At 41.5% G+C, this 23,104-nt stretch overlaps 1 protein-coding gene across 1 annotated transcript in view; it reads right to left on the reverse strand.

The window, feature by feature from the left end:
• Nucleotides 1-23,104, reverse strand: part of CHN2 (chimerin 2) — a 341,634-nt gene that overhangs the window by 159,104 nt on the left and 159,426 nt on the right. Inside the window, exons 2-3 of the mRNA XM_061414246.1 lie at nucleotides 16,511-16,549; nucleotides 7,045-7,100 (exon numbers count right to left, since the gene is read on the reverse strand). Of these exons, the coding sequence (XP_061270230.1) occupies nucleotides 7,045-7,100; nucleotides 16,511-16,549 (95 nt within the window). The remainder of the gene's footprint in view (nucleotides 1-7,044; nucleotides 7,101-16,510; nucleotides 16,550-23,104) is intronic.

Raw genomic sequence — 23,104 nt, forward strand, 5'->3', positions numbered from 1 at the left:
ATTTTCTAGGTGCAAATGTGCAAAGTCTATGCCCTATTAGAAGAAATTCAAAATATTCCAAAGAGTAAATTTGGAAGGAAGGTCATGTATTTTGGTAGACAGCATCACTTGCTAATAAAAAAGAAGCTTTTTATTTAAAGAAGTGCAAAACTCTTAGTTCTAACTTTAGAAAACAATAAAACTCACATGTCTAAAAAATTTTTAAACATTAGTTTTATGAGAAGGTTTTCCCCCTTTACAACAGTGGGTCTACAAGCCAAGCAGGATAAAATCACATCAAGCAAAAAGCTTTACTGTGTTAGGGAGTGAGATGAAAGTCTGAAAGGAATAATGATGGCAAGCGCCCTTTATTCTAGGTTGTGTCAATATTAAGGAGGGAAAAAGAGACTGGTGGAGAAAGTCTAGGATGAAAAAAAGAGAAATATTTCTGATCAGGGAAGGAATAGCCTTCTGATTACTACACATAAAGCCAATTAAAAGGTAATGGGATTGGTTTTTGTTTGTGGCTTATAGAATCAATCTCATTACATTAAAGACATAGCTTATCTTGATGTCTTGAAGCAGTAGACTTTTCTTGTTTGCTCTGATGTACATTTGCTCAAAAACACTTATTTTCAATGAATAGAAGAAGAAAGTGGGGAGGATGGTAGAATATTAGAAAACCTCTCTGAGTTTATTTTAAACCTGTGATTTGAAATGTACTGAGTTAGTTGAGTGGAGCAGGCAATGGCACCCCACTCCAGTACTCTTGCCTGGAAAAATCCCATGGACGGAGGAGCCTGGTGGGCTGCAGTCCATGGGGTCGCTGAGGGTCGGACACGACTGAGCGACTTCACTTTCACTTTTCACTTGCATGCATTGGAGAAGGAAATGGCAACCCACTCCAGTGTTCTTGCCTGGAGAATCCCAGGGATGGGGGAGCCTGGTGGGCTTGCCGGCTATGGGGTCGCACAGAGTTAGACACGACTGCAGTGATGCAGCAGCAGCAGCAGCAGAGTTAGCTGAGAATGATACAGCCAATCAACATGGCTGGTTAAGATCTTCCAGACATGCCCAGGACAAGACAAATACCTAAAGCGACAAGATTGTGAGACTGGGAAATCTAGGCATGGTGAACCAAATTTTAAAAAGTTTAATGATGAAATGCTTTTGCAGGCTTAAAACAACAGTTTTCACAAATAAAGTAGAAGAGATTAAATGGGTAGCTATTTACAAACACCAAAAACTAGAGAAAATGCACAGAAAAGGAGAAGGGGCACAAAAGGTAATATTTAAAAAGTGAGTACTAATCACTAGGAGGTAAAATAAGGGATTACTGCTAAAAATTTAAGATAGATCACTATCCTCCGTATTTGGCTTAACCTCTGATAATCAAGAAAAAAAAAAAAACAAAAACTGGTTCTGGTCATAAATGCTAAAAACCTCAGTTCTAGAATTCACTGTTGCATTAAAATATTTTTTCCAAAATAAATTATTCTATGGTAAGGGAGAGGGGGAGTAAAGCTGCATAAAATGGAGAACAATTTAAAATGATACTATGTAATTTATTTCCCTTTTTTGAAATTGCCTTTTAGAATCCCATATTCACTACAGCAATTTCAAAAAAGAATGACATAAGACACCAAATCATTTACAGTCACAAAAGAATTTCTGCATATTTTGTATTCTTTATTTAATTCTGAGGAACTTGACTTTAGTCATACAAGTAAATCTTAACATTTTGGCCTTTTGGAAAAGTCAAAAAGAAATTTAGAATGTTGCAGGAAAAAATATTAGTCTGTGCTTACGTAAGAACGTTAACAACAGCCAAAAGTCCAACTGACTCCCCTAATAACAGCATGGAGTAAATCTGATATGCTATTAGTAACAGTCTGAGAGTTCAAAATTCCTTAAGATAGCAGTCTCTTTTTTTCATCATTTTACCATATATTTACTGACTGCCCACTGCTGCTTGGCTCTGGGCTCAATACTAGGGAAGTACCCATGATTAAGACTAGTGATGTCTCTGGTTTTTGTATTCTTCTGAGAAAGATGTACAGACAACAAGGAAACAATTAAATATGATCAAAAGTGTATTAGAGATTGTATTAACTATATAAACAAAACAAACAGGGTGATATGAGAGAGATCTGTAGGTACTAATTTTTAGGGGGCTCAAGAAGGGCTTCAGTTATTAGATAAAGTTTGATCTGAAATCTGGACATGTAGAAAACTCAAGGACAAGAATTTCAGGCAAAGGGCAAATGCAAAGGCCCTGTGGCAGGGGCACTGTGGTCTGTTTGATGGATGGGAGCAAGAACTAATGGGGCTGCAAGGCAGTGCGCTCAGAGAATCGTGGTACAGACAGGACTGTGAGGAAGGCAGCAGCCACACCAGGGCGCATAGGCAGGGTGAGGTCTTCCTATTAAGAGTGAAGGGAAGCTATTGGATTTATACCTAACAGTGATGGTTTGGGCTCCTGTTTGAAGAATGGTGTGTGTGTGTGTGTGTGTGTTTGTGTGTGTGTCTGTGTATCAGCAAGAGTGCCAACAGTGGAAGCAGGGATATGAAACTGGAGGCTGCTGAGTGGCAATAATCCAGGTAAGAGGGATTTCTCTGGTGGTCCAGCGGCTTAGACCCTGTGCTCCCAATGCAGTGGGCTGGGGTTTGACCCCTGTTCACTTTCTCTTTTCACTTTCATGCATTGGAGAAGGAAATGGCAACCCACTCCAGTGTTCTTGCCTGGAGAATCCCAGGGACAGGGGAGCCTGGTGGGCTGCCGTCTATAGGGTCGCACAGAGTCGGACACGACTGAAGCGACTTAGCAGCAGCAGCAGCAGGGAACTAGATCCCACATGCCACAACTAAGAGTCTGCATACTGCAGCCTAGACCCAGTGCAGCCAAATGAATAGATTTAAAAAATAATCCAGGTAAGAAACGACCATGAGCCAAACCACAGGGTAGTCCTGGCGACAGAGAACAGTGACAAATGCCAAATATATCTGGAGGCAAAATCGAAACTTGCTATGAGAAAAGGGTGAATGTGGGGAAAATAGGCATTCAGGTCTCTGAAGTTAGGTGTCGTTTAACGGAGTGGGCTCCAAGGACAAAGTTGTTCTTGTTCCAAGTTCTCCTTTGAACACTAGACTAGAGATGACCTGTAGGACATTTACTTGAAAAGATCACGTAGGCAGATGGAGCGAGGTGTTTGGAGCCCACAGGAGAGGTCTCAGCTAGAGACACACATTTGAGAGTCAATATTCTGCACAATTTCTGGCAGACCACCCAGGTACCCGTTTGGTAATTAAAAAATGCTTAGGAGATGACTGGTTGACAATTGACAGAAAGGGGAAGTGAAATTTTGCATCCTGGAAGATGTTTTGCATCTCTTGGCATGGAACACTCAGAAAATGCTGGTAGAGAAGGCCAGGTGCTGGGCTGCTCAATAAATATTAATTTACTGCAATAAATCTCAAGAAAGCAATGGACTGTTATTTCAGTAACTAACCTTACCCGACTCAATCGGTGCCACAGCTGTCGTTCAGCTTGTACTCTGTCCCTCATCCTCAGTATCTTTTTACCTTGAGGCTCAATCCCTGACCCAGGCACCTTGCTTTGTTCTTGAGCACTGCCTTTCTTGCTTTCACATCCAGCAAATACTGTCCTTGCTCTGACTATGTCCCTAATGACTCTCTCAGAACTTGCTCTTCACAGATTTCTGAATCTGCCATGAGTCAACACTGAGTATCCACAGTGTGCAGGCACCATTCTAGATGCTTGACGCATAGACCCCACTTATAACACCCTGCAAAGTAGCTGTTTGCCCTGGGGGTAGACCTAATCCCTTGGAGAAGAGTAGGTGCTTGGCTCTAACTCAAGTAGCTAGAAAGTGGTAGAACAAGGATTGCAGACAAGTTCAAGTGACTGTGCAGCCAGGCTCCCCTTCCTGGGTTTGCAAAGCTTACTGGATTTCGCCTGTTCAATCAGTCTGTACCCTTGATCTGCTACTTCTCCAACAAAGTCCACTAGGTGGTCAGTATTCATCGAGAGCCACCAAGCATGCAAGTCAGGTTGGCCTGTGTCTGTAACCCTTGAACAACAGTGTTCCATGACTTGGTAACTGCAGACTCGCTTGGTGCTCTAATGTGGAATTTATCACATTCAGTGGGAGGACCCAGACCTGAGAGAGGCCCACAGCCTGGGAGGTTATTAGTCATCAGAGAAACAAAAGAGATGGAGTGTGTTGGAGCAACATGGCCCGTGTGGCATGCCAGGGACAAGGTGGCTGACAGGAGAAGGGTTTTCAAAAGAAACAGCTTTTACGGCTTCATGTAAATATGTTAATAAAGCTTCAGTCTCTCTGGCCACACACTCAAGCTGAAAGGCTTTCTGTCTTCATTAGGCACGCCCCCTGAGCACACAGGTGTACAACAAGGCACAGAGCTGTCTGCTCAAACATCCTCTGCAGCAGAAGCAATGGCTTCCCCAGCATCCAAGAGGGGCCTTCACTAGGAGGAGGCCAAGTCCTGGGAGACTGAGCAATGTGTGCAGGAATTATTTGCACGGAAGGACAGAGGGCCCTGAAGCTACACTGGTGCTCATTTCAGCGGCACCTGTCGCTCCAGCACTTTCGGCCCTTTATTGCCCGACACCTGCCTGACTGGATGGGCCCCGCGCCACCTGCTGAGGAAAGAGAGCCCATGAACGTCCATTTTGTGTTAGGTTTCTTGGCAGAAATGAGATACGGAATTCCTATGGGCAAAGTTACCTAGGAATCCAGCATCCACCAGACATAACTTATTAATGAATCAGATTGATAAATGTCAAAAGGTGAAAAGCTTGGTTTAGAAGACAAGAGAGAAGGCAGAAAACGGCTGCATGTGAGCCATATCCTTCAGTCATAGCAGATGGTGGTGGCTTGTGGCACACAGTTCTGCTCTGCTAAGGCCTCTGGGGCACTCCCTTCTGATGCAAGTGTGACATTAAAGAAACAGGCAGTGGACCCTCGGCCCACTGGATATCTGAAGAGTTTAAGCAGAACTCTGTGAAGAGCCTTCATGAAGCTAATCTGAATCCACTCATCTCCACTGCTAACCTTCTACCTGGCTTATAGGATGATGGACATGATTCCAAGATTTTGAGAAACAAAGAAGTGCTTGGACTCTTTCTTTCTTTCTATTCTCTCTTTCTTTCTCTCTTTTATACCCAAAACACAGATAATATCTTAAATATACCTTTAACTACATGCAATTAATAAAATCTCAAGATACCAATAGCCAAGTTCTTTGCTGTATTCCCAACACTTAGATGAAAGTCAGAACAGAGTAGGCTCCCTCTATATTATATATAATACACACATATAAAATAAATGAACAAATGAACATTTACTATCTCCTTGGGTTACGAGTTCTGGTGCCAGACTTTGCCAGTAGACTTTTTATTAATAACTCTAGGAAGAGACTGTGCGCTTCCCCAATGGCTCAGTGGGTAAAGAATCTGCCTACAATGCAGGAGACACAGAAGACTAGCGTTCAATCCCTGGGTCAGGAAGATCTCCTGGAGGAGGGCATAGCAACCAATTCCAGTATTCTTGCCTGGAGAATTCCATGGACAGAGAAACCTGGTGGGCTACAGTCCTGAAGGTCACAAAGAGCCGGTGCAACTGAGAGAGTGAGGAAGAGACTTCCGTTGAATTCTAATTTCACAAACATTCTTTTCATAGAGACATTGAAAGTTCTCTAACTCCCTATACATGGTTATATTTTTTTCTGATGGCAAAATACTAAGTATAAAGTATAAACTTTATATGAAGTATAAAGTATACTATAAAGTAGTAGTATAACGTATAAGGTAGGACTGAAGGAATTTTTAATAACTTGTTTCTTAATGCCCACCCAAAATACCCTAATTAAAACTTCTCATTAAAAATTTTGTTATTTATCGCAATCTTCTCTTATTTGGATATTATTGAAAAACCAAGGGACATCAGTCAGCAGGGCAAGTGACAGACAAGACCATACCACCAAATAAAGATCTGACCTCATTCTGAATTTTTCCTTTCAGATCAAATATTTTCTCCTCCCAAGTGATACTCCTGGGATGAGAATATTCACTCTATTAAAATTCAGACTACTCGATGAACTTCAGTGCCTTTCCACAGAAGTAAGACTTCCCGTAGAAGCATTTATGAAACAGTAGTGAGTTGGCTCTGGTTGTGGGTACATATGTACCTAAGTCTTTGAGACAGATTAAAAAAACAGATCTAGTCAGTCTGCCAGAAAGTCCTGATGTCAAGGATGACTCTCAAGGTTATTGGAATTAAGAGTCTTCCCCCCTGATCAGGCAGATGTGAAGTTTTAAAAGAAATTTGCTACTCTGTATTTAAGCAAAATCATACTAAGAAAACCAAGCAAGGACCCATAGACCTTTGTTTTGAAGGATTTTAGTCTGGCTATTAAAGCAACTGGTCAGCATAAAACCAGAAAACAGAGCCTTCATCTTGCCTTTCCAATCTTGCTGGCATCAGATGATAAGAGAACTGACAAGTAAAAGCGGGCCAGGGAAAGTTCTATGGCTTGGAAGCATTTTTATGAGTCAATATATTTTTAAGCTTATCTCCAAGAATAAAAACCCAGTCACTCTTCTCATAGGGATTTTTTTTTAATATGACAAAGCATAGGGGTTTGCTAAATATGGGTGTTGAGAGTGTCCAGATATTTATCATTCTCTGCATTTTCTCTGCTGGAAGCATTTCATAATAAAAAAAGCAATAAAAGTATCAAATTGCAGGAGCAAAGAAAAAACAGAATACACATTTTGGGGAGTTTACAAAAAGATGCTTAATTTACCTCTGCAGTGGTGAAAAATGTAAGACTTCTTATTACAAGTTAGTATTTTTCAAATAACATGATTTCAAAATATAGATTATTTAGATGTTAAATCTGATGACATTTAAACATTAATAGAAATCAACTCTCAGTAACTCTGAAGGCTCTCCAATATGAACACAGTGCTGACCATTCATCATATTTAATGAGGTGTATTGGAAATAGCTGAGTACTGACCTCCCCAGGACAAATGATCCTCTTGGGACGAGGGGCCTCTTGCTGTAACTGATACACTGCCAAACAGAAGAAGAGAGAATTATAATTAAAAAAAAAAAAAAAACCAGCACATACCAACATGGCTTCAAATAGCTCAACCTAACTACCTTTCAAGAACTGCAAATTTCTCAGCCAAAAAACAAATTATTTTTAGACAGAATAAAGTCAGATCATTTATATGGAAATGAGTCACAATGAATATAAACTGGCAAAATTGATTTTTTAAAATTCTCATAAGGACAATTTAGTTGCATAATTGTTACTGGCATTGTTCATGTTATAGCTTTCTTGGAAGACTAGATAAGACTAAAATTCTTTTGACAATTTTAAAGATGAAATTCTACTTGTGAGTACCTAAGTAGTAAGATCACATAATGGGATCCCTCCGTCTCAATGCTGATGAGAATACCAGGGAAAGAATGGCCTTAGAAGACAAGTGGCATTCTCTGAAATGTTAGTTATAGACAAAGATACAATTGATTCTGTGAGTGAATGAGGCCCCAAGTCATTTCTTTTTTCATGAGTTCCATTTTTGCCCTGCCCATCACCATGGATTCTTAGCTCCTTGACTATTTTCCAACCATTGTCATTCCTTTTTCTTGGGCCCTTCAGTATCTTAAATATAACAACTCTCTTATATCCTGTATAAAAGACAGACTTTCAGGCTGAGGCATGGAGGAAAGCAGGTAATTGTATACAGAAATATAATTTATCAGACTATTATTTGTGATTTATTAAACTATGATGAGTGGCTTTCTGCCGCTTAGCTAGTTTGGTTACTTTTCTTAAGAGGAAAAGCTGTGCATGTACCTTAAAGTTTTACTTTCACGGAAATGGGAGCTGAAAATAAACCTACTTGATGTTATCTTCAGAGTCGTGAAGAGGGAATAATTAATGTTGAGTAAATCTATGAATCATATCATAAATACATCTACAAAAGGTTAAAAATTCAATTGTATAAAGTCTTTCTAGAAAATGTAATAAGAGAAGTGAAATTTTCTGGCTTACTCTTAGGTCTAAAAATAAAAAAAGAAATTTTAATTGAAAGACAGATAGTCATGTGGAAACAGAGGTAGAAATGATGGAACTTATTTTGTATCGATGGCTCCCCAAAGCATTCAGCTCAAAATGGTTATTTTCTTACCTAATTAAGGGTAGACCACTCAGCTTTCTCACAGAGAAAAAATCATCTAACTCTCATAAAGATGGTTTTAATTCATCCCATTTCTAAGCTTAGGTTGCCCATACTAATGATGGTGCCTGTGACACTTAATAGTAACTATAGCCATGTGTAAGGGACAGGGCAGAGAAGGCTTCTCGTACAGGAGGAAACATGAGGAAGAATTGGCTAAAGATAGAGAAACAGTTTTGGACACTCTATTGACAATCCCAGGAAAGTCCACACTCTCCTTAAATCATGAGAGAGCCTTCATGGAATCCTTTATTCCTCTCAGATCAACCCCAACACCAACTAGCTGGTTTTCAGCAGGGTTTTGCTGTTAATGAGTGTAAAGGGAACCAAACGGGGCATCTCTTAGAATCACAGAGCTCACGAGCAATTATAGAACCCATGTCCAGAGAATCTTATCTCCTCTTATCTGCCTATCACCAGCGCCCTTTGAAGCCAGCAGTTATATGTGGGGGGCATGGCTGGGACGGTTTTGTGAACACCATTTTTAATGCCTCCCTTGAAGGTAGAGAAGGAAGTACAGCTGTTATAAGAGAGAAGCATTTTTAGCTATGTGTACCTTTGTAATTCATATCAGCAAACATTTGAACATCGGCTATAAAACAGATACCACAGTCAGCATTACCTGGAGGCTTTAGTGATGAATGGAGGGGAAGGGAGAAGAGAAGGGAACCAGCATATCAAGTGCCTGTTACATGCCAGGAACAATGTTTTATTGAATCCTCTCAAGAGCTCAGAAGAAAGAACATATCATTATCATTCTCAATTTTATATGAAGAAATAAGTGCCTAGAAGGGAAATATCTGCCCCAGGTCATCAAGCTAAAATGGATCCTTTTGACTCCAAAGCCCTGGTTTGTTTTTCTGTGCCTCAGGGCCTTTGCACTTGCTACTCCATCCACCTGGATTGCTTTTCCCCAAGATGTTTAGATGGTTCCCTCCCTGCTCCCTCATTCAGGTCTTCCCTGACTTGCTCAGCTTGGATAAAATTCCACATCATCATCCCACTCTGCTCCCTTTTATACCATTTCATGTTTCTTCACGGTACTCATCACCATCAACACAGTGTATTTGTCTACTTTGAGTGCTGTCTCCTTTAACTAAAGTATAAGCTCTTTGGGGGCAGGGACTGTCCACAGTGGGATTCTCAGTGCTTTGAACCGGGTTTGGCACATGTAAAGTGAAAGTGAGAGTGTTAGTTGCTCAGTCATGTCTGACTCTTTGTGACCCCATGGACTGTAGCCCACCAGGCTCTCCAGGCTAGGATAATGGAGTGGGTTGCCATTTCCTACTCCAGGGGATCTTCCCGACCCAGTGATCAAACCCACGTCTCTTGCATCTCTTGCAATGGCAGGTGGATGCTTTACCCCAATGCCATGTGGGAAGCCCAGGGAAACAAAAGAGTATTTTCATTGTATGTAAAGGAGATCTTGAAAGTGTAAGTCAGGACAACACTGGTGGAAATGCAGATGAGAAGGGAGTTGATTGCCGAGGAGGATTGGCAGGGTTTGATTGCAAATGGAATGGAGGAAAGGGCCTGGAAAGATGGAAAGATTGAGATGCTATTAACAGTTATAGAGGTTACAGGACAGGAAATGTAAGGGACAGTTCTTCTCCTGTGTCAACAAACTACAGCCTATAGCTGTATACTCTAGGGATTCTCTGAGTAAAGAGAAGTGTGGTTGCTCACCAGTCTTACAAATGGAAACAGCCGTTTGTCCTACTCCAGCCAGGAGTAACTTTGAGGGGGGTCCCTGAAAACTCCTCAAGCCAGAGATGCCACCTCTCCTTGCTGGTCCCTGGGCTGCACACATCAGAAATCAATCACCATTTCTCAGTGAGCTACAAGATCTACTTGGTGCTGTTCTAAGCAACAGAAACTGACAAAGCCTGTTAGCCATCTGGATTCTATGTCTCTATAAAGATAATTAGATGACAACCAATTGCAATGGCAGCCATAGGGAAAAAAAATAGGGCCTTAGACTCTATCTTAGCTTCAGTCCCTGTCCCTTCTTCTCAAGACTGGCTGTAACAAAACAAATATCCGTGAGGCCCATTTAATGTAACTGAAACATGTCACGTAATCTTGAAAATGTAGTTTCTTGAATTTTTTGTTGTTGTTGAACAAACACACGTCACAAGCAGAATGCAGTAATAAATGTCACTTCTTGGGTGATTTTGTGTACTAAGGGGCAAGAAGATGGAATCTGCTTCTACAGCAATGTTTCAGATCAGTCCCAGGCTCTTCCCCGCCATGGGCCCTTACACACAGAAGAGAACCCTGAGCACTGGAATAGGCTATTTGACTGGGGTGAGGGGATGGTCACTAGGAAACTTGGGAATAGAGAAGAGGAATCCCTGCTCCCCAAGAAATCTGAAGCAGTTTGAGAAATCAAGAGTTCATTGAGAGAACCTTTTTTCTTCAGTAAGAAAACTGAAGAAAAAAGGACTCCCTTGGTAGTCCTGTGGTTAAGAATCTGCCTGGCCAATGCAGGGGACACAGGTTTGATCCTCAGTCCAGGAAAATTCCACATGCCGTGGGGCAACTAAGCCCATGTGCCACAACTCTAGAGGTTGTGATCTGTAGCAAGAGAAGCCACCTCCATGACAAGCCCACACACTGCAGCTAGAGAGTAGCCCCCACTTGCCACAACTAGAGAAAACTGCGTGAAGCAATGAAGACCCAGTGCAGCCAAAAATTAATAATTAAAAAAAAAAAAAACTTGGCTCATCCTCTGGTAACACAATCTTCCCATGGATGCCAAGTGAAAACCATGGCCTGGGTGATGTGAAGCCCAGTCCAGACCCATCAGCTCTTAACAGACCCTGCAGCAATGTCCTCTAACAGCCTCAAGTCCCTTAAGAAGGCATGTGGACCCAGGAGCCAAACCTGGACACTTGGCTGTGACACTGAGCCAGTGCCACCCTGTTCGCCGATGACTTCCCAGTATTCGTAGGAAAGAACTCATGGATATGAGTAACCAATGGTGGGGGCTTCGATGGCCTCTTGGTTCAACCCCACCTCCAGACTGCTGTGTGCAGGCTTTGTCTTGCTAACGAATGTCCAGTCTTGCTTGGGATGAAGTTTTCTCCTCTTGTCCATGGCACATTGAAAAATCTGAGGATGAAGCTGTGGAGACTTGAATCAGGGGGTCTCAGGCCTAAGTGCATGAGAAGCACCTGTGGAGTGTGATAAATTGCAGATTCTCCACTCTTCTGATTCAGAAATCTGGGGTCAGGCTGAGGAATAGTTATTATAACTACTTTCCTCAGGTAATTCTCATGCAGGGGGTCTGTGGACCAGAATTTGGAGGTTCTACACTTCTCTTTAGAAAAACAGGCACAAGCTGTGACTGCCTTACTTGCTGCCCAGGGGAGTCTCTGGGGAGAGCTGCTGGCCATGGCATCTGCTGCCTAATTGGCACTTGGCCTCTTAAACAATAAAATCTTTCAGAATATACCCATGGTGGTGGGCTTTTAAACTCGTCTGCTTAGGGCATGCACTTCATACAGTTCTGGCTGAAAATTTAGAATGTGGCTTTATTTTATTTTTAAATTAAACTTGAAAATAGTCTTTTTTTTTTTTTTAATTGAAACCAAATATTTCTCAGTAACTTCGCCAATGTTTTGGGGTATGGTATTGAGTATGAAGGACTACATGTAGATAGACGATACTTTGAGGCAAGATTATTCTTATGGAAGTAAGAGCATTAGCTTCTAAGAAAAATGGGGGAGCAGAAAAGGCAAGAACTTAAGCATGTAGCATCATTGTTCTTTGAGTCAAGATGGAGTTTTCATCCTTGTGGCCCCATAGATCAAAGCACACAGTCTTGTCTAAGGCAAAGACTTAATATGCATTTGTTGAACGAATGAACAATCTACTTTATATAAAATATCGAGAGAGCTGATTTTAAATCAGACATGCATTGGTTGCCTTCTAGGCATCCATTTCCATCTTTCCCACTCCAACCATATTCCAAAGTTTCCAGTCATGGAGATTACATAGGAGTGAACCCTCTTGAGTTCCAGCCATGTGCCCTGATTGGTTTAGGGCAGTTAGTGTACCCCAACTCTCTGACCATAGTCATGTAGCCAGGGTTGGGGACTCACATCAAATAGGGCTGAGGCACAATTTTTTTTGTAATATTTGTTACTTTATGATTTATAGAAAGCACTGCTCTCCTGGGCACATTGACAATGGTGAGTGAGTCAATGAGTGAAGTCGCTCAGTTGTGTCCGACTCTTTGTGACCCCATGGACTGTAGCCTACCAGGCTTCTCCATCCATGGGATTTTCCAGGCAAGAATACTGGAGTGGGTTGCTATTTCCTTCTCCAGGGGATCTTCCCAACCCAGGAATCGAACCTGGGTTTCCTGCATTGCAGGCAGATGCTTTACCCTCTGAGCCACCAGGGAAGCCCCAAATACCCAGGAAAGCAATTACCAAACAAAATTTAATTGCCTCTAACACCAAAGCTGAATTTGGGTGTCAATAGTCTCTCTTTTTTAAAAAACTGAATTTTGTATTGGATTACAGATGATTAACAATGTTGTGATAGTTTCAGGCGGAAAGCAAAGGGACTCAGACTGAAACAAATTCTAATACTTTTGTTTGAAGTAGACTATCTCTTTGCTAGTTGCTTTTGGATGAGAATGTGGTAGCTCTCTGGGGGTTAAAAGAGAAAAGCCTACAAAGCGTGGAGCTAAACCTAGGAAAGCAGAACCAAGAAAGGAAGATATATGCACTGGGCTCCAATAATGTCTTTGAGTTGCTGGAGCAAGTCGCGCCTAAAGCCAGTGCCTCTCAACTTTTTGCTTATGTCAATCAATGTGTTTAAGTGGAATATTCTGTTATTTGTATGAAAGAGCATTGCAATTAGCATTAAAACTTAAAAACAGCTTCTTAATGTGGATCATTATGAAGTAGATTCATTTTCTTTTAGGAATAATGTTATAATTGGGACAAAAGCTTCATAATAAGAATCTAGTATCAAATAAGTCAATATTAAAACCAACAATAGGTGATGAATGAAAGAAAAGACACACCTATATACTTCTATAATCACTGTAAACAACCAATTTTTAAATCAAGTCCTATAATGAGGCAAAAATGAACAGCATCCAGCAAATGTATGAGAAATTTCAAAGTACCAAATAATCGCTGGAGTTGAAAAATTAATTGTGTGATGGAAAATTATAGACTCCATAAATGATACGTTAATGAGTTTGAATCAACACCTAAAATTAATCTCTCAAAGGATGGTTTGTGAGTATTCCAAAGAGAAACACTTGGTGTTTACCAATAAGTTATTTAAAACCAAACAAATTTCATATTCTGATAGGTTAATTGGATTTTCAGATATGGAAAATGCTATTGTTTTAGCATATTTGTATATTAACATGGACCTCATGAAGTTTTGAAGGCCCTCAATTTCTTCTTATTTATCTTTTAAGACCTTACATGCAGATTTATCCTCTTCTAGAAAGTCTTCTGTAATCCCAGGAGGGAGAGGAGTAGTATATTGTTGCTTCAGTCCATTTGCATATTAATTGGTTTACATCTGTCTTTCTTTCTAGGCTGTAAATTTGAGGAAAGCATGGACCACATTTTTAGCTACTGTTGATTCCTAGTGCTTCTCCTAATGCTTATAATGTACGTTTGCTAAAAGACCAAATGAGTAGATGATAAACTTGACAATAAGAAGGAGTAGCATGAGTTGGCAATGAGTATTAGATGAGCTTATAAGTAGTCCAACATCGAAACTCAAAGAATTAGTGGATTCAGGACAACCAAAGAGAATTCTCAGTAGTACCTGTGTTTTTGATGTTGTGGATGGCCCTGCTGATGGCATCCTCCCCTCAGAATTGCAGGGTGCAGTTCTGAATCACTGCTGCTGCTGCTGCTGCTGCTGCTGCTGCTAAGTCACTTCAGTCATGTCCGACTCTGTGCGACCCCATAGATGGCAGCCCACCAGGCTCCCCCGTCCCTGGGATTCTCCAGGTAAGAACACTGGAGTGGGTTGCCATTTCCTTCTCCAATGCATGAAAGTGAAAAGTGAAAGTGAAGTTGCTCAGTCGTGTCTGACTCCTAGTGACACCATGGACTGCAGCCTACCAGGCTCCTCCGTCCATGGGATTTTCCAGGCAAGAGTACTGGAGTGGGTTGCCATTGCCTTCTCCTCTGAATCACTGGAGACTCTCAAATAGAGCCTGGATGACTATTAGCTGAGTATAATAAAGAGGAAATTCATATATGTCATTAGGTTTGTATTAAATGGCCTCAACTGTCCCTTCTGTGTATCTAAATTTTTATGATTCTAGTGCAAAGTATACACACACACACACACACACAACTTGGTTAGATCCAAAAAATCAAAACCAATACACTCTGGTAAATTTAATAGTATGAACACGTAATAAATAGCACCTTTTCTGGGCTTCCTTAAAACATAAAAGTGCTTTTAAGAGGTGCACTGGGTGTCCCAAGGTCTCTTGGAAAAGCGAAATGACTCTGAGCCAGTGCTATCTTCTCGCTTCAGTAAAGCTCTCTGTGGTGGCATTCACTCAACAAATATTTATTGGGTAGTTAACGTATGCAAGGCTGTGTGCAAGAAGGTGAGCAAGGAACAGTAAGTCATGCGACCCTCCCAATGCCTCTCACTACAGATATTTGGTTGATTTACTGTCAGAGCACTTCACACTCCATTAGGAAACAAACAAACAAAAACATCCAATTACTTAGTCATTAGCACTGCCTTTTAAAATAGAAGATGAGAATGCAGAACATTAGATTGGAAGGGCCCTTAGAGACCCAGCACAACCCCTTTATTTCACAGATGGAAGAACAGACTCCTGTAATAAAGAACGAGGAGCCTCTCTATATGCTGACGTGGGAAGATCAAATTGTGAAGTGAAACAAGCAAGTTGAAGGACACCGGGTACAGCATAAACCCATTTTTCACAGAAGGGACCAACCACAAAAATGCCTTAATATCAGGCATGTGTATTTTAAACACTTGGAAGGATATGCTTTCCAAAATGGACAGTGGTCAGCGATTGGAAGGGAGGAGTGGAATATGGGGTGGGGATGGTATGTGGTTTATGGGAGATTTTTACTCTCAGCTTTATGTATTTCTCTAATGTTTGTCTTTTATGTAGCTTTGTTTTGCTTTTGTTACAGATACATACACACACGGGTATACGCTGTGTGCATCTGTGTGTATGTATATACTTTATGTCCTTATGTATCAATTTTAAATAGAAAGAAAAAAATCCTGAAAACTTGCAGGCTGTGAGTCAGGTTTGCTTCTGGGTTCCACTCTGAATGCCCCAGTAATGCTTCCTGTAAAACCTTTGCCAAATTACTGAACCTCCTTGATCTGTGGTTCCTTTGTGTGTGAAATGGGGATAAGAATGGTACCCACTGCTGAGGGCTAAGATGGGATTTGGGAATTCAGGCACAGAGTTAGCATGGTAGCTGGTACACGGCAGGTCTCAACGGACAGAAGACACAAGGGCAACACCAATAATGACAGAAATAATTCTCCTTATCACTATTGTCTAGAAGCAAAGCTTGAACAAGAGCCTATTCTCCTGGGGTCTCCCCACACCATACCCCTCCCCTTTCTCACTGGAGAATTACTTAGGCGGGTGATACTAAGGACAGAGAAAATGAGCTTGAGGTGATGACAAGTGCCTGCCTTCATGAGGGGAGTCAGATTGATGACTGATGATCAGATAATGAACCCTGTTTCTAAGGAGTCACCGTTAGTGACCAAACATTATTCTTCCCTATCTGTTAATTTTTTGTGGTAAATGTCATACGATATTAAGATATAGGATAAACAGTCAAGAGCATAATTCATGGAAGTCAACATACTTACCCTTGATGACCAGCTGTGGAAAAAAAGGAAGAAAGGAAAGAAGGATGGAAGGAAAGAGGAAAGGAAGGGAGACAAGGAGTGCCCTGAAGAAAGTCAGAGTCAGAATAGCCATCTTTTTTTTTTTTTTTCCCTAAGCATTCCTAAGTGAGTCATGGCAGCTGGCTCTCATAGGTCCTCTCCAGGGGAGAGGGCTCTTTCTATTTTCTCTGACCAATATATCTCCTTAGTAGAAAAAGAAATTTGGATTTGCAGGGCTGTGATGAGGGAGTCTGTGTGTGCACTAAATCAACAGCAAAAATTGTTCAAAAGGCAGGCCTGCTAAAGACTTCTGAGGAGATTTTCATTTTAGATACTCACAGTATGATTTCCATATTGGAGGCTGGTATTCTTCAGCATCTAGAATAAAAAGAAAGAAATCAATCCGTCAGCTTGAATGTCAAACTGCCAACATGTGTCTTCTCTGGGGGAACAATACTGTCAGCAGTCCTCGCCTTCCAGTCCCAAGGGTCCTCTCAGCTCATTTACGGGACAGTTCCAGGCAAGAGGGAGGAATTGGGAAAGGCGACCCTTGTGGACCCAACACCACTTTGTCCAGGTCACTTACCATGACCGAATCAACTGCTTAACCATTTTCATAGAGCCCAGTAAATCAAAAAAGATTTTTAAAGCAATTAACTTGATTGTAGCCTCCAGTAATCCTTTCAAACAGTATTTACTTAACTTGGCATAATAAACATATAGTTTATCTCACAGATTCCAATCAGACCTTTAGCCCATTTATTTAGACTTGAGGGCAAGATGCACAGTGGCAAGTATGTAATATTAAATCTGGGAAGTTGTACCACTCAGCCAACTGAACTCCTAAAACACTAGGTCTGACAGCAGAGACACTGATGATTCAATTGGAATCTCATCATGTCCTTGAATTTACTCCAGTGTGTGACTTAGGAAATTTCCAGAAAACCTTTCAGCAATCAGAAGTGTCAGAGGAAAAGAGTTGCAACAAAATGGAGAGGACGACACTGTTATTCATCAAACTAGAAGGCAGACAATGGGAGAAAATCTGCTTGTTCAGTCAGCTCAACAATCCCAAGGCTGACAGCTGATTTTATAATTCTGATGGAGTTATTAGAGTCCTCCTGAGCTCATAGCTAAGGTCTTGGTAAAACATACTCCAGCTTAAACAGCCAGAGGGAAAAATCCATTCCCCGACTCACAGAATATTGAGCTGGGGAACTTTGAAGAGTTCTTTTAGTTCAGCACTTTTCAATGAGGGAACAGTTTTTGTCACCTTGCACGTGTACGGCATCACTCACCCAGCCTAATGTGCCCTTGTCCTTCTGTTGCTGTCACATACTAAAATTTTATGAAAAGGAATAGAAACTTTCTAATCTCATGCAATAAGACAGTTTGAGAAATTTTCCCCTCCTAAAAAACAAATATGCTTGCTGCTCCTGCTGCTGCTGCTAAGTCGATTCAGTTGTGTGCGATTCTGTGCGACCCCATAGACGGCAGCCCACGAGGCTCCCCCGTCCCTGGGATTCTCCAGGCAAGAACACTGGAGTGGGTTGCCATTGCCTTCTCCAATGCATGAAAGTGAAAAGTGAAAGTGAAGTCGCTCAGTCGTGTCCGACTCTTAACAACCCCATGGACTGCAGCCTACCAGGCTCCTCCATCCATGGGAGTTTCCGGGCAAGAGTACTGGAATGGGTTGCCATTGCCTTCTCCAATATGCTTACTATACATAAAAAGAAACTGGAGTGGTGAAATTCCCCCAAATCTTACTCAATCACAGTTGTGTAGCTTAAATGAAATTCTTTCACAATTACTTACTCTCTGGGGCCCATCCTATCACAGAGGCAACTAAACACCTCCTAGGACAGTTTCATACAAAAACATCTGGATAGTTAGGCTTACCTAGTCAGGAACCTCTCTATGGATAATCAGCCACATAGACACACACACAAAACAACGTATTAATAATGGTTTATGTTGTTATGCAAACTTTGTTTGCTAAAAAAAGTGAAACTCCTAATACTTTAGTCAAAGTGGACAATGTAATAGTGAGCTTTTAACCTAAACAAGCAATTAATTTCATCCTATATGTTGTTGTTGCTTAGTCGCTAAGTCGTATCTGACTCTTTCAAGACCCATGGACTGTAGCCCTCCTGGCTCCTCTGCTCATGGGATTTTTCAGGCAAGAACATTGGAGTGGGTTGTCATTTTCTTCTCCAGGGAATCTTGTAGACCCAGGGATTGAATCCGTGTCTTCTGTATTGCAGGAGGATTCTTTACCATTGAGCCACCTGGGAAGCCCATCCTATATGTAACACAGACCAAGCTTAATGGATTAATATGGTGTTTGTTTATAAAGAACTCTCAAATAAAATAAATCATATTGCTGAGTTTACAACAAAATTCTAGAACCATCCATACAATACTACCTCACCAGAAAAGCCAGGTCCTATATGTTAAAACACTGATGACACCTTCAAAAGTCTTTTTCAAAGATATAGAGCCAATACACACATACACATACACCAGACTGCATAGTAGCAGGAATTCCTGAGATGTCGTCTACCCAAAGACGTCTTTATTATTTTAGATGAGATTTACTCTATAAGCTAAGTAGAACTCCCAGACCAAGAAGTGGTCAAGAATATTCAGAACTGAAAAGCGTATCTTTCTACATGCTGAGGGAAGTTCTCCTCTAAATAAGTAGTCTCCTTAATTCAGGTTTCAGAAACTCAACTTGGATCTCCTAAAGGGCTTCTTATCTGAAGTTAGAAATCTGGATTAAATGGCCTCTAACTGCTCATTTCAGTCTTGCTCTGTGAAAAACCTAGAATTTTCACCTGAAATATCGGCTCCTATCCTTTAATTGCCAAATTCAGACTTAAATTGAAGAAAGTAGGGAAAACCAGTAGACCATTCAGGTATGACCTAAATCAAATCCCTTATGATTATACAGTGGAAGTGAGAAATAGATTTAAGGGACTAGATCTGATAGATAGAGTGCCTGATGAACTATGGACGGAGGTTCGTAACATTGTACAGGAGACAGGGATCAAGACCACCCCCATGGAAAATGCAAAAAAGCAAAATGGCTGTCTGGGGAGGCCTTATCAATAGCTGTGAAAAGCAGAGAAGTGAAAAGCAAAGGAGAAAAGGAAAGATATCAGCATCTGAATGAAGAGTTCCAAAGAATAGCAAAAAGAGATAAGAAAGCCTTCCTCAGTGATCAATGCAAAGAAATAGAAGAAAACAACAGAATGGGAAAGACTAGAGATCTCTTCAAGAAAATTAGAGATACCAAGGGAATATTTCATGCAAAGATGGGCTCGATAAAGGACAGAAATGGTATGGGCCCAACAGAAGCAGAAGATATTAAGAAGAGGTGGCGAGAAAACACAGAAGAACTCTACAAAAAAGATCTTCATGACCCAGATAATCACGATGGTGTGATCACTCACTTAGAGCCAGACATCCTGGATTGTGAAGTCAAGTGGGCCTTAGAAAGCATCACTATGAACAAAGCTAGCGGAGGTGATGGAATTCCAGTGGAGCTATTTCAAATCCTGAAAGATGATGCTGTGAAAATGCTGCACTCAATATGCCAGCACATTTGGAAAACTCAGCAGTGGCCACAGGACTGGAAAAGGTCAGTTTTCATTCCAATCCCAAAGAAAGGCAATGCCAAAGAATGCTCAAACTACCGCACAATTGCACTCATCTCACACGCTAGTAAAGTAATGCTCAAAATTCTCCAAGCCAGGCTTCAGCAATACATGAACTGTGAACTTCCAGATGTTCAACCTGGTTTTAGAAAAGGCAGAGGAACCAGAGATTAAATTGCCAACATCCGCTGGATCATGGAAAAAGCAAGAGAGTTCCAGAAAAACATCTATTTCTGCCTTATTGACTATGCCAAAGCCTTTGACTGTGTGGATCACAATAAACTGTGGAAAATTCTTCAAGAGATGGGAAGACCAGACCACCTGATCTGCCTCTTGAGAAACCTATACGCAGGTCAGGAAGCACCAGTTAGAACTGGACATAGAACAACAGACTGGTTCCAAATAGGACAAGGAGTATGTCAAGGCTGTATATTGTCACCCTGCTTATTTAACTTATATGCAGAATACATCATGAGAAACGCTGGGCTGGAAGAAGCACAAGCTGGAATCAAGATTGCCGGGAGAAATATCAATAACCTCAGATATGCAGATGACACCACCCTTATGACAGTAAGTGAAGAGGAACTCAAAAGCCTCTTGATGAAAGTGAAAGTGGAGAGTGAAAAAGTTGGCTTAAAGCTCAACATTCAGAAAACGAAGATCATGGCATCTGGTCCCATCACTTCATGGCAAATAGATGGGGAAACAGCGGAAACAATGTCAGACTTTATTTTTCTGGGCTCCAAGATCACTGTAGATGGTGATTGCAGCCATGAAATTAAAAGATGCTTACTCCTTGGAAGGAAAGTTATGACCAACCTAGATAGCATATTCAAAAGCAGAGACATTACTTTGCCAAAAAAGGTCCGTCTAGTCAAGGCTATGGTTTTTCCAGTAGTCATGTATGGATGTGAAAGTTGGACTGTGAAGAAAGCTGAGTGCCAAAGAATTGATGCTTTTGAACTGTGACGTTGGAGAAGACTCTTGAGAGTCCCTTTTACTGCAAAGAGATCCAACCAGACCATTCTAAAGGAGAATCAGTCCTGGGTGTTCTTTGGAAGGAATGATGCTAAAGCTGAAACTCCAGTACTTTGGCCACTTCAAGTGAAGAGTTGACTCATTGGAAGAGACTCTGATTATGGGAGGAATTGGGGGCAGGAGGAAAAGGGGACGACAGAGGATGAGATGGCTGGATGGCATCACTGACTTGATGGACATGAGTTTGAGTGAACTCCGGGAGTTGGGGATGGACAGGGAGGCCTGGTGTGCTGCAATTCATGGGGTGGCAAAGAGTCGGACACGACTGAGTTGTACTGATCCTTTGAACTTGCATTTAGCCTTCCCTACACATAAACACTTACTCCCTTTTGGATTGCTCCTTGCTGGCAATGTCACATAAAGGTGAAGAAAGCTGTCCATAGAGACTGGATATCATAATGCTGCCTTGTTTAAAAATCCTCCATTGTCTCTCATCTACATTTGGAATAAAATACAAACATTATGGGTTTCCGTGATGGCTCAACTGTTGAGAATCCGCATGCAATGCAAGAGATACAGGAGATGTGGGTTCGATCCCTGGGTCAGGAAAATCCCCTGGAAGAGGGCATGGCAACCTACTCCAGTATTCTTGCCTGGAGAATTCCACAAAGGAGCCTGGCATGCTATACAGTCCATAGACTCTCAAAGAGTCTGTCATGACTGAGTGACTGAGAACATATACATACAAACATTATACTGTGGGCTCCAGTCCTGCCCTCCTCTTCACTCCACCGCAGGCATTTCCCTGCTTTTCACGTATTATCCAACCATTCTGGTCTTCTCTCTTTTCCCAGAACAAGCCAAGCCAAGGCAAGGCCCCTGGCCTTTGCTCCTGTGGGCCCTCCAAGTAAAAATTCTCCTCTAACAGACTTTTGCATGGCTGACTTGCTCTATCTTGTGGGGTTCAACTGAAATTTCACCTCCCAGGGGTCATCTTTGCCAGTCTTACATAAAACAGCCTTCTCCCACCTCCCACTCTCCTGCATAGCACTTATTACTATCAGAAATTATTTATTGATTTGTTGGCTTGTTATTACTGGCCTCATCCCAGTATTAGCTAAACTCTACACAAGCAGGAATTTTGCCTCATTCACTTAGGCCTCACTGACCCTTAAGAAGGTTGCATGGCATATAATGGACATTCAAAAAGCATGTGCTAAATAAATGAAGGAATTCTCGGGGCTCAGACTGTACCTCTGACAACTACTGGCTGAATGACATGAAGCAGGTTACTCGACTTCTTTTCAGTTCAGTTCTGTCGCTCAGTTGTTTTCAACTCTTTGTGACCCCATGGACTGCAGCACGCCAGGCCTTCCTGTCCACAACTAACTCCCAGAGTTTACTCAAACTCATGTCCATTGAGTCAGTGATGCCATCCAACCATCTCATCCTCTGTCATCCCCTTCTCCTCCTGCCTTCAATCTTTCCCAGCATCAGGGTCTTTTCAAATGAGTCAGTTCTTTGCATTAGGTGGCCAAAGTATTTGAGTTTCAGCATCAGTCCTTCCAATGAATGTTCAGGACTGATTTCCTTTAGGATGGACTGGTTAGATCTCCTTGCAGTCCAAGTGACTCTCAAGAGTCTTCTCCAACACCACAATTCAAAAGCATCAATTCTTTGGCGCTCAGCTTTCTCTATACTCCAACTCTCACATCCATACATGACTACTGGAAAAATCATAGCTCGGACTAGATGGGCCTTTGTTGGTCTCTGCTTTTGAATATGCTATCTAGGTTGGTCATAACTTTTCTTCCAAGGAGCAAGCATCTTTTAATTTCATGGCTGCAGTCACCATCTGCAGTGATTTTGGAGCCCAAAACAATAAAGTCTGTCACTGTTTCTACTGTTTCCCCATCTACTTTCCATGAAGTGATGGGACCAGATGCCATGATCTTAGTTTGCTGAATGTTGAGTTTTAAGCCAACTTCTTTAAAGAGCCTCCAATACTCATCTTTATTAAACCAAAAAATAAATATACCTACCGTAAAACTGATTGCTTGTGTTTATTGTGACAATTAAATGATTTAATATATATAAAGTTCTTGGGACAGAGCCTGGTAAATAGCAAGTTCTCCATGAAGCCCCACTAATGCTGTTGTGTTGTTATGGTTACATCACCCTGTCCTGATTCTTCCCAGGTAAACTCAGGCTCATGTCTCCTCTCCCTTGGCTACAGTCAGTATCTGTATTCTTGCCCCCAGATCTGGAGGCTGTAATTAAGCTCCAGTGCTGTTGT

Source organism: Bos javanicus, chromosome 4 (genome assembly GCF_032452875.1).
Source record: "Bos javanicus breed banteng chromosome 4, ARS-OSU_banteng_1.0, whole genome shotgun sequence".
Lineage (NCBI taxonomy): Eukaryota > Metazoa > Chordata > Mammalia > Artiodactyla > Bovidae > Bos > Bos javanicus.